The 11859-nt window shown below is 51.0% G+C and overlaps 4 protein-coding genes across 4 annotated transcripts; 3 read left to right on the forward strand and 1 right to left on the reverse strand.

The window, feature by feature from the left end:
* Nucleotides 1-1380: 1380 nt before the first annotated feature.
* On the forward strand, nucleotides 1381-1675 carry M409DRAFT_30301 (uncharacterized protein; the record flags this gene model as incomplete). The annotated part of the gene is made up of 2 exons (XM_033809856.1): nucleotides 1381-1434; nucleotides 1493-1675. The coding sequence occupies 2 exons, from the start codon at nucleotides 1381-1383 to the stop codon at nucleotides 1673-1675; spliced, it is 237 nt and encodes a 78-aa protein (XP_033660050.1).
* Nucleotides 1676-2706: 1031 nt separating this feature from the next.
* Nucleotides 2707-3285, forward strand: M409DRAFT_30302 (uncharacterized protein; the record flags this gene model as incomplete). The annotated part of the gene is made up of 2 exons (XM_033809857.1): nucleotides 2707-2890; nucleotides 2942-3285. 2 exons carry the CDS (start codon nucleotides 2707-2709, stop codon nucleotides 3283-3285), a joined length of 528 nt encoding a protein of 175 aa, XP_033660051.1.
* Nucleotides 3286-3515: 230 nt separating this feature from the next.
* M409DRAFT_71180 (uncharacterized protein) lies at nucleotides 3516-5299 on the reverse strand (the record flags this gene model as incomplete). The annotated part of the gene is made up of 5 exons (XM_033819061.1): nucleotides 3516-3694; nucleotides 3745-4146; nucleotides 4195-4529; nucleotides 4583-5054; nucleotides 5113-5299. 5 exons carry the CDS (start codon nucleotides 5297-5299, stop codon nucleotides 3516-3518), a joined length of 1575 nt encoding a protein of 524 aa, XP_033660052.1.
* A 2260-nt stretch (nucleotides 5300-7559) lies between these two features.
* M409DRAFT_60995 (uncharacterized protein) lies at nucleotides 7560-9361 on the forward strand (the record flags this gene model as incomplete). The annotated part of the gene is made up of 5 exons (XM_033814631.1): nucleotides 7560-7696; nucleotides 7738-8305; nucleotides 8365-8494; nucleotides 8558-8858; nucleotides 8986-9361. 5 exons carry the CDS (start codon nucleotides 7560-7562, stop codon nucleotides 9359-9361), a joined length of 1512 nt encoding a protein of 503 aa, XP_033660053.1.
* Nucleotides 9362-11859: the final 2498 nt, after the last annotated feature.

Here is an 11859-nt window from a genome sequence, read left to right on the forward strand (position 1 = left end):
TTATAGGAAGTAGGAGAACTAAGGTAAAATAAGCTCCCCTTAGTTACGTAACTCTTAGTATTTATACCTTAGGTATCTATTCTAGCCTACCTATCTAGACTGTACTATTTAATATTAACTATAATATAGTATTAATACTAGTTCCCGTTATTAAATAATAATATATATTATACTAGTACTACTTACGTCCGATTATTTTTCTACTCCCTAATATTAGCGTATATAGAGTATCGCCTATTATACTTCTTACCTACGCTAAAAGACTTAGGCCGTCTAACCGCTTAGACGGACCTAGAGGATTACGCCTACCGTCTCGTAATAGAATATTACCGCTCTATCTAGTAGATAAGTAAGCCGATATCTCTAGCGATACCTAGATAGATTAATATATACTTTAAAGTATCGTAAGGGGTGTTTAAGGAGTAGAGTCGTCTCGATCTAGTCGGGTAGTATTAGGCTTATAGAATTGCCTTATATCTTCGACTAGAGCGTCTAGCTCGGACTCGCCCGCCTACTCTTTATCGTATTAGAGATCTTCCTCCTAGTATAAACAAGATTAGAAGATACCGCTCTTAAAGCATGAAGTGAGAAGAGGATTTCCGGGCCATTTCAGAAGAGCGCGTTAACTCTTTAAGATTGCTTTCTAAACGATAGCTTCGCTGCCCAGCCTTACTCGCCGCCCACGCTCTAATTTGAGGGCTACTAGGGGTTGGAATTAGCAGTGACTTTCGATCATGTCCTGCATGAGACCAGCTAAGATTGATGGACAGTGATCGTTAGCGAATGGTTGCCTATGGCTTAAAAGTGGACCTCACGACGTGCGTATCTTGCTAGACCATGGGACCAAGAGCGAAGACTAGAGCACATGATAGCAGGCACCCTGCGAGCATCATGCGATACTGGAAGTGATTAGACGGGGGATGCGAAGTGACCGACAGAAAAGTGGTGGTCGTCGGGTAAAGACTCCCAAGCAAGGTTTTGTGATTCTCGCTCCATTGGTTGAAAGGAAAGGCCAGCAAGGCTCCAGGACCGCCATCACGGCTTTGGTTCACCCAATGATCAAGTACAGCCTTCTTATGCTCCGAGCATCGCTGACGGTCTTGGGTCTGCCCAGAAGCTACTACTCGATCTTAAAATTTCCACTGACATGCGCCCCAAGGCTTTGTTGCTAGGTTCGCTACGGAAATATATAAGAGCGTTCTCCCGATGTATCCTGGCGATTACATGACGGTACAAGGGTGCTTCTGGGCACTTTATGTATATTTGCTCAGGCTCAATTGCTTCCAAGGCAGTCATCGCACGTTCTTCTCCCTCTGGCAACATCACCACGCCTCTGGCTGCAAATCGCTAACCCTTGTCACCTGCAGATCTCAGTTCAACATGCAACTCCAAAATAGCCAGATACTTTCCGCGCTCATGGCCATAGCTGTCGTCGTATCGAACTTGAACGAAATCCTGCAATGCTATTGTGTACTGACCCTGAATTTGGCAGGCAACCAACGCACAGCATTGCCAGGTTTCAGGCTTTACCAACTGCACCGCAGCTCAAGTCCAAAAGATCAACAACACCGTTGCGGGAATCGACTCTTCCACGTCTTTTGATGTCCCGGTCAATCAAACATGCTACGTCACGACGTATGAGGACTGCAAGCTTGCAATCGACAACTACGAGTGAAACAACGGGGTGACAATCAGCATTGAGGCTGTCCGAAGCTCTTTCGACGACATAGTAAGTGACTGCAGCAGGAGTACAACGCCCTTGTCAGTTTATGGGGTCTCCCAGTCACCGTTCAGCTGGCCGGTAACCTGGACGATGTCACGGCCTGTGAGGTGATCGGTGGAGCGGAAAAGCCTGCGTCGAGGGAGGCGGTCGAGTTCGAAGCATGAGGGATATCCAGGGGCTCTTGTGCTCGACAAGACGGATAGGAGAGGCGATTCAAGACTTGCTGGCGGTTTGGGACGGAAGACCTGACGGTCAAGGAACTGATAGAATACGATCGTTTGAGTCTAGCCAGACAGCAAAATACGCTCATTGATTAACCGCTCATCGTGACTATTGTAGCCCCAGTCGGATCAATCTTTCAGGCTTCGATGAACCTCATTCATTATGTAGATAGCTCGACAAAGTGCCTTCAACAAACGATACATCCTGAGATATGCCCATTTTAGTAGAGCCATCATGCTGGGCATTCCCTCCAACAGCGCTGGTGACACTAATTCTGAACCTCAGTCTGCCGTGAGCGATTTTGTCAGCGGATTTGTAACGATTGTTGTCAAATTTACAATATACTTCAGCCCCAACACTACGCACGGAGAAGAGTGCGGGCAGACAGACAGGCCGCTCTTTGGAAGTAATCTTTACTGCTTCGAGCTTGATTTTGCGCTTCATCGTCGATATTTCATTTCTACCATCGAAGTGAAGTCGCAAGAAGGAACGACGAACACAAAGCTGCATTAACCATCTATCTTCTGGATCGGCCGTATGGATGCGGCGTTTCTGTGTCTGCTTATCCGTTACGCTTACGAACATACCCATCATCATCGACGAAAGCGTATAGCAAATGTGGTCTATGCATACCCAGCTCTGGCTGCACTCACGAAGTATATAATGCTGCCTTGCCCAAGTATCCTGATTGTTTACAAGACATGAGACTTCTTCTATTAAGGACAGTTCCAACCCCGACACCACAACTTTGCTTCAGCATCATGAACACTCGCTATCACATACTGGTGTTTCTCTTGTCATTGACGGGGCTTGGTTCATCAACACAGAGCAACTCGTCTATCCCCTCCGTCAAGTTCGATCCAATCTACCTCTTTTCCGGTAAGGTGACTTTGGGAAAGAACGTCACGGGCATCCCAGCGTCACCGTATGAAGGAGAACTAGCGGGTATGTCGTCGGCTTTGTGGAAGATACAGTCCTATACTTATATCTTGTCAGCACTCCCCATCACAGGGGGCTACATCGAAGGCCCTGCCATCAACGCAACCATCGGCTATGGAGGACTAGCCGTGCCGATTTTCAGCCAAAATTTCACCCTTGACAATCAAAGAGTGCAGCTCTACGGCAAGACTGACGATTGCGTGCCATTCTTTACAGAGTGTGTGAGTATTGGGATTCTTACCGCAAAATGGGCTAGATGTACGGTTGCGATTGGGGGAAAGTATAAGCATGGTGCAGACACTTTTGTGTTGGCAGCTCTGACAGATAATGCTGATATCACGGAGAGCTACATTGAGGCTTGGGGTCTGAGGAGGACGGCTGGTGACTACACTTTTGGGTAACATTGGCCAGGAGCTTTGGCAGAATGCGGCGAGAAAGCGGCTACTGCAGTTGTGCAAAGCGAGCGACTTCGTATAGCAATGGCATATAGAGCAAGGCGGGCGTAGAGAATGGAGAGCGTATCGCCCTGTGCATCTTGCCACAATGGGAAAAAGGTTGCTCATCCTACTAACGTATATCATCTCCCGCTAACACCTGCACTTGCGCTGGCCCGCATTTCCATTCTTCCCACCTACTCATCCTCGCTGAGGCCGACCTCTGTCTTCTTCCACTTGCGAGCCGGCACACGACGCTTGAATAGAATGTCGATCTCACGGTACGAGCGGTTCTTCATTTCAGGCAGACCCCACCATGCGACGACCAGGCACACAAGTGCTGTAGCACCCCAAACATAACCGCACTGGCCTCGAACTACACCGTTGTCAGTGAATGAATGGGAGGCTGGAGTTGCTTATACTTACGATTGACACCGTCTGGGTTGAGCATATATTGTGCGAGGAAAATGCATGGAATCTCGACAATGTAGTAGACTGCACGACCGAATCCAGTGGTGAGGGGACGGAGACGGATCGAAGACGTCTCTCCAATGATAACCCACGACGCAGGAGCTGGGCCCAGAGTGAACAGCACAGAAACGATCAGACCCAGCGAGGCCTGAGCCAAGTTGGAAGCGTGGTTGACTCCAACGGAACCGGCAATACCCAGTGCGATGAGAAGGATGAAGTTGGCGAGCGAGCCCCAGAGGTAGATGTCTCTTCGGCCGAAATAGGTCGTGAGAATCCAAGACAGCATGACGAAGATCATCTGAAGTGCCGAAGTGATGAGTCCCAGGGCGAAAGCAAGTTGCTGACCGATTCCGGCCTCTGATAGATCGTCAGCGAAGACCTCACACAATCATGGATCTAACTTACGAGTGAAGAAGTAGACGGCCTGGTTTGCAATCAAGTTACCAGTCAAGTTCTGCGATGCGTACACACCGGCCACGATCAGGGTACGGCGAAGATCCGTAGCTTTGAACATTTCAATGTAGCTGGGTGACTTCTCCGACGTCTCGAGTTCGATTGTACGGCGCATCATAGCCACGGTCTCGTTCTGGTTCACCGCAGACTTGCGTCCCAACCGTTGGACCGCCTTGGCTGCTTGCTCGAACTTGCCCTTTCGTACCAGCCACCAGGGACTCTCGGGAGCGAAGAACATGAGAATAGCCAGTGGCGTAGGGAACATCCATTGGAGTGCGATTGGGAGCCTAGCGAATGTCAGTCAATGGTACGTTCTAGTCTGCGGTAAAGTCGTGCACACCTGTAGGCCAAATCATCGTTACGGCTCTGGTAAGAGTACGTGACGGCGCCGACGATGATGCTGCCGATGGCCCAAAACATCTGCAACATCTGCGTACATGGTGCACGTAGCTGAATTGGGACGATCTCGCTGCAGTAAGCCGGCGCGTTCGCAATGAAAATGCCCCATGGAATACCCTCAAGGATCTGCGCTGCGAAAATGACGCCCAGAGACTCGGCAAAGTAGAAGACGAAGATGAAGGCATTCAGAAGCATCAACCCGAAGATGGTGGCCCAACGGTAACCAATTCTGCTCGTAAGAGGACCAGCAAGAAAGACTCCAATAAGGGCCCCCAGTTGTCCAGAACAGGACAGAGCTGAGGTCCAGCTCGGTGGGATATTGTACGAGCCGTCGGCCTGCAGGGTTCCGAAATGCTCGTTGAAGACCGTCAGGGCGAGGAAGTTGTTGGCCAGAAAGACATCGTAAGATTCCACTGGAGATTTGGTAAGCGTCTGCCGGCATGGATGTACAAGGGACACGCGTGAACGTACTGATGATCATAGAGGACATGACAAAGGCCCAGAAAGCTGCCATTGGATACGCCTTCACGGCTTGGAGAACGGTCATGTCATGTTCCGACTTCTCTGCTTCCATGGCGTCTGCCTTGAAATCAGAGACCTTGACCTGGGCCGAGTAGACAGATGTCTGCCTTTCGGCCTTCTCGTCGGTCTCATGCATGGTCGACCCTACGTCTTTCTCCATTGTGAACGGTCGGGCTGGCGTGATCGTGGAGCAATGAAGAGCTGCGTTGTCCCTCGAGGAACGGAGCGGCGAGAGGGAGGATTGTTGGCGAGTACCCTGAATGTAGGGATGGGGACGAGAGGGGAAAGACACGGGCTTCCTCCAGAAGTAATATACCTCGATCGTGCAGTAGACGCTCCGGGCCACATGGCCGAACAAGCATGGGGAAGCACGTTGTGTGCACGTAGGAGAAGCTTGGAGCCAGTGGTTAGCGCCTCTGGTGCAAGGGATTTGAAATGTCCACCAATTGGCGTTGAGGGGTGCCTCGACACTGGGTCTGAGATAGCCCGTCCCATGGGGTGCCCCGGGTGTCCACCCCGCTCTGGCTGTCGTTCGCGGCATGGGGAACTCGGGGTCCGGAGTAATGTCGTCCGGGGTTGAGGAGACACGACAGAGTCTGGAACATTTCCTGGCGTTTTCATCGACCACTCTTTTGTGTTCGAAGTATTCTTACTATCGTGACTCCAACGCGTCGATTGAATGTCTCAAATGCTTCGTTGGATTGCAAGGTAAGAAACCACTTTCTGCTTCGATTTAGCCCTGACGTTTCATTCGCGGATAATCTAACAATTCAGGCTACTAACCGACGCCACCAAATACAGATGTGGAGAGCCCCGAAATCGAACAGTCGTTGCAGAGGTGTATCTAGCGAGATAGCGTCGAATGGAGCTCAGGTGCCTTTTGAAGCCACCGTGATCTTTTCTCCGCAATAGTTCGAATGGCAGTCGAGACCGGTCTATGGTACGGAGGAATCCACAGCCTGGATCGACAATGTCGAGCTTATGGATTCGTCGACTACGATCTGATCAGTACCAGATTCCCGGAACGACGACCATGCCGACAGGAGCAAGACCAGCCAACATCGTCCTCGCTGTCCTGTCCATGCCAATGTATATCAGCGTCTGTCGTGTCCAAGTCCACTCAAGGGCATCCTGGAACAAGCACTTGGACATCCGCCTTCCTGGAACCCGCTCGTCGACCCTTGCACCCTTCCATCATCGTCGGGTCCTCCACATCGACATGGGCTACTCTCGATAGCCTGACCGTGACACATTACCCTCACCAGCGACGAGTTCGCCTGTAGCAAGTTCCTGTGCTTCAACTTTCCAAACTCCCTTGAAGCTTGTACGACCTAAGATGAATCTCTTGCCAGCAGCTGCTTGTTCATAGAAGACCGAGGCGGAGGCAAAGAAGAGCAAGCTTGCAGGTGGCTTGACAATGTCCACATATTGCTCCAAAGGACTGGCTCCAAGAGACGCAGAATCACGCCTTTCCGATGGTTGCATAAGACCTAGAAACAAGCGATCAGTGTTTGAAGCTCAGCCAACCTGTGTGCTTACGATAGGCCGTGTCAGAAAGCCAATCCTGCCTAAGGCATCGAGAGACTTATATGCAAGGAGCTGGATCTGTTGGGTTGCGAATGGTAAAGAGTTGGGAGAGGTATACCAACCAGGGAAAGTGGCTATCCTGGCACGATGATAGCTGGGATTCGTTCCTCTGCGGCTTCTGCAATTCGTTGCAGCAACATCCACTATCTTTGCTCTCACGCCTAAGAGATGTGTGAGTTTTCTTCGGGGTTTGTTCTTCGCCTTTACAGACTTCCATTCGCCGAGAGAAACAAGAGGCTTCTCAGCCTGACTCAGGGATGTGATAGAGGGGACAGCAGACAGCAGCATCGTCCTGTTTGCCATCCTGGCGGTAACATTTCATTCCTCGTGATCTCGCTGAAGACTTCATAAAAGAACACAGACATCAGCCTCTAGAAATTGAGAGGCGTCGAGGGTAATGTTGAATATCGAGGACTACCCTCCTCGTTCCGGTCAAATTGAAACGTCTGGAACTGCTATCCCTCCAACTTTTTATATACAACTGCGCTGCTAGTTGCACCCCAAGCAGCTTAAATAGCTTGGGAGCAATAGGGACGAATGTCCCCTATTCACCTCATATTTCCGACCGGACGATCAGCCGTTGAGCCCTAAAAAAACTCTATGCATCCTTCGTGCGTAAAGCGCCAACATCAGACCACCAAGCTGAACTTCGCTCACTCGTGATGATGATTGTCAATCTGAACGCATGCGATGAAGCTCTTGCAGCCGATCTGGTGCCACACACTCCGGACGACTTTCCTACTCTCATGCTAATGACCCGGCCCTAGCCTGTGCGAACACCTGAGTCGGTCTGACCGGAGCCATTCGAGATGACATCAAATCTGGTCTGGATCGACCAAAGTCAAGGGACCACCGAGCAAGCGGCCCATATACGAGCACAAGCTGCACGAGATTGGCGACGGCGACAACGGGAAGAACGTTCCGCTGCTGGTACCGAACAAAGATCGTGTGCCGTTTGTACAGCGCTAATATTTGAGCAGCTGCTAGAAAAGGTGGCAAAGTTCTCCCTCGCCTCACAGATACCAGCATTGAAGGAGATGGGCGTCTCATCTCGAAGCCTAAGACCAATCCAGATCATGGACATGAGGCTGCAGAAGGCCCATACCCGGCTCAGTCAGCCCATCAGGCATCCGAAGGCGTGGAATTGGCGAGCATGAGCGTCGCAGTCACTCGAGGATCAAAACAGATATGTCCTCAGCCGTGGGTTGCATTTTGTCAGAACGCTCTTCCCATGTCAATCGGTCGATCCGACCTACCGATAGTCCTCATGACCAACGTTTTCGCAGAAGGCTATTTCACAACGGATGCATACCGTATACCTGCAGTGGCAACCAGGCACTTGACATGGCTGCAGGCAAGAAACCGGTCCATGGAAGAGGCTATTTACGCTGTGGGTCTTCTGCAAATACAGTCTGAACAGCACAATGATGACGTTGCACATCGGGCACGGCGACATTACGGGTTGCTGCTGAAATCTTTTCAAAATGACCTCGAGACACCCGAGAAAGACTTTACGGCTGTTGTCGCAGTCATCTTGGAAGTTCTTTTGTGCCAGGTCAGGCTTCAGCCGCTGTATCTCATCGCTTGCTTTTTTTTTAGCTGAATCCTCAATAGGTTTACACCACCGTCGCCGAGGACACCGTTTCGTGGCCCATGCATGTTATGTGGATGGTTCGATTAGTGAAGCAAAGCGGCACCGAGCTTCTGTCATCTCCTATAGGTCATATACTCTACGAGACCTCATGTATGCTTGAGGTATCACCAACATCTCATCATTGATCAAGCTATTCCGCTGATGTGGTTACAGCTTGTGCATTCCCTCATCACCCGACGGCCTTTCAGGCTGAACGTCTCGTACTGGATGAGCATAAAATCTTCCCCCGAGCCTGGTGGCCTGCCGCAGTTACTATCTATTGCTGCAAGTCTACCCCGACTGCTCCAGAAGGTGGATCTCGCTCTTGCTTCAATTGGGTCTTCAGTTCAACTTACATCACTGGCATTTCGACTCCTGGATCTCGATCGAAGGTTTACCCGTTGGTTCGAAGAGTACAGCAAGCAAAGCACACGTCGTCTCAAAGAAGGGTCGGTCACATTCGCTGTCAGCCAAGGTCCGCCATCTCGAGATCTGCCCTTACCACTTCTCAGCCCAACCTTCAGGAGAGAACTATACTTTCGATCCCATCATGCCGCAAACATACACTCCTTGTACTGGCAATGCCTTCTTCTCCTCCGCAGGGCCATAGACGATGTGAAGACTGCTCTTGACTCTGATCCGGGCCTCGAGGAATCCATCTTGCTCCGAGAACGGAACTTCGACGACGAATCTCGTGCGTGCGCCAACCTTCTCTGCCGATCCATGCCATTCCTTCTTAGGTCTGCTGGTGGAAACGTCTCTCAATCTGCTTCGGTGAGGCTCTCCATTTTCTTCGCGCAAGAGTTCTTCGGCAGTAGCGCTGAATACAAGGCCGAGCTTAAATGGTGTACTACTGCCGAAAAGCTTTTGCGAGACCATTTTCCAGCAGTGCACTTTGACGCACTTCTTCCTTGGGGCTTTCTGGCTTTGATCTGGCAGCCCTTCGAAGCTCCAGAGATCTTGCGGTCCAATGACTAATGTATTATCTCCGGGGATTGAAAAACATCTTTGGAAAGGCCGTTCCACCAAACTTGGCGGCAGCCTTAACGGGAGAGATCTCAACGGCGAGGATCGAGTTCGATCACCAATGAAGGCGATGCCCTCGAGCGGTTCCTCACTCTACGCTGGAATACATTGTCTCCTGCTCTGGCTCCTCTCGTCTGTACGGCTTCTTACAGAACAGCTTTGCCGAAAACGGCACCCCAGACTCAGTCAGCATCCGCACCACACGGCGAGTCCACTCCAATTGGTGACTCGTAGATGGCAGGTTTATGGTAAAGCACCAGACAGCGAGCTTGACGGGTATGATGCAGAGATATTTGCCCACTGTACCATGCTCTCTCGAGATGCAGTACTGGAGCGACATGCATACTTGCTCGGCAGCCGTTCTCGCAAAGGCTCTGCAGGCGAATGCGAGCGTTATTGAACTGCATGTATCGGCGTGAAGATGTCGCAACGGGCGCAAGCTCGATATGGCAGCTCCAGCAGTGCAGAAATAGTGGCTGTTGTGGCTGGCACCATATGGTCCATCCATTTGTCCGGAACTCATACATTCTCGGCAGCACTGCAGTGCTGGGGCAAGATCTACTGAGTAAACTCCGCGCTGGGCAAGTCCTTCGCAGGTCAACGCCAGCATGTTATAAAGGTCGACCAAGGATGTCCAAAAGAGACGGCACATGTTTGATCTGGCCAGAGAGCGATACTCATAGCTGTGTGGGAATGTGAGATGCCGTGGTGCAGGATCCAGAAGACCGGGAAGATTCGTATAAGTGATATTCGTTGGTCTAGCCGTATCCACAACGGAGAGGAACCAGGTACGAATTACCGCCACAGTGTCCCAGATCCTAACGATAAGCGACACGTTTTGCTCGCTCCAATCATCACCACTATCCGCGTACTGGACTTGCAGAAAGTCTTGTCCAACCTGTGGAATGATGCTCAAGCAGTCAAGCATCTGCTCGTAGCTGGACTTTGGCCGTGTCTGCCACGGGGTGGTTCTCCACTCATGTGCAGCTATGAATAATGGCTTCCGTGAATGCAGCGACGAGGAGATCAGGACTGATCGCGAGCTCGTGAACAAGTCGTGTGCCAAGCCTTCCTGGAAGCCTTCAGGTCCACGGGACTGGAGAATTGCTGCAAGTCCACGAGTATGCAGGTAAAGATGTCGACGATTCGGGTTTTCGGCGAAGAATTGGTACATGACCAAGGACAGGCAGGCCGCAAACGCTCGATCGTCAGCATGCACGGCTGTGCTGGACAACGTCTCCACAGCCTGACCGTATGCAGAGTTGGCAGCCTCGATGAGACGATAGTCTTTTGTCGTCTGGCCAAGCCCAGCTGCTGCCAACGCAATGATGCTAGGACACAAGGACGGCCCTCCCAGAGAAAGTAGAGGCGACAGGATCTTGATTCAGAAGAAGGAATGGATGTCAAGATAGTCATCCTGGTTGGCTAGAGTGGTGATGTTGTGGTCAATGAATGCGTCGAGGAGACGATGGCAGTACACCAACCGGTTGTCTGCAGGGCTCTGGGGCACTCGAAGTGCAAGCATCGCCATGTCTGCAAGTGTCATTCCGTGCTGTGCATGAGAATACCCGAATGGCACTCCAGGCCTCCGTGAAGTGCTTCCACCCTGGGACACCGTTGGTGAAGATGTTCTCCGTTGGTGTGAGACTCGTCGTTGGACGTGACGGTAGACATCGGTTCGTTCGATGTCCTCAGATCTGGAGAGGTTGCTTGATTGTGCATTCTTGTTAACGAAATGAAAATCACTCATGATCCTGAATCAGATGAATACTCAAGACTTTGTTCGCTCTGGTTGCTTTCTAGGAAACATTGTCCCTGATCTTGGCACTATTAAAACACGCCCCTGATAGACTGACACGAGTGACGTCCTGCTTGGGTCGGCTTCATAGCCCGGGGTAGCCGACATATCCGCATCTTCCTTCCTCTCCGACCAAAACATCTTCTTCCCGACAAGACATCATCGGTTTCCGCCTTGTCGAAGACTAGAACTGGTAGAAGCCTGTCACGGGACAGGAGATTCGGAATGTAAAGGCGCTTGAGGACAGCATTTGGATAGTATTCATGAAATCCTGCCGACATTGACCGAAACGCGGAAGCCTGATGAAAGTTCTGGATCTCAACTGAGTTACTGGTAGCATCATGGCAAACGTGTACTCTCGTTTTCCGCTCAAATTGGAACGCACGGCATCGTGAACCATTCCTCCGATCGCCCGCTCGGATAAGCTCTGAGTAGTTTTCTGGATTGCTTGGGATGGTTCCACGTTGTGCGGAAGACACAGAGTACGGCCCCTAGATTTCTCCTTTGGAGCTGCGTCTCGCGGTGGCCGCGTAGCAAGGCTGGCTATGTTCTTGAAGGCCATCAACGGCACCATCGGGTAGGCTTACCTGCCTAGTACGAAGAGGACGAGAATGCCAAGGTTCGGCTGAGTAATGGGAACTGGTCAGTATGT

Source organism: Zasmidium cellare (genome assembly GCF_010093935.1).
Source record: "Zasmidium cellare ATCC 36951 unplaced genomic scaffold M409scaffold_63, whole genome shotgun sequence".
Taxonomy (NCBI): domain Eukaryota; kingdom Fungi; phylum Ascomycota; class Dothideomycetes; order Mycosphaerellales; family Mycosphaerellaceae; genus Zasmidium; species Zasmidium cellare.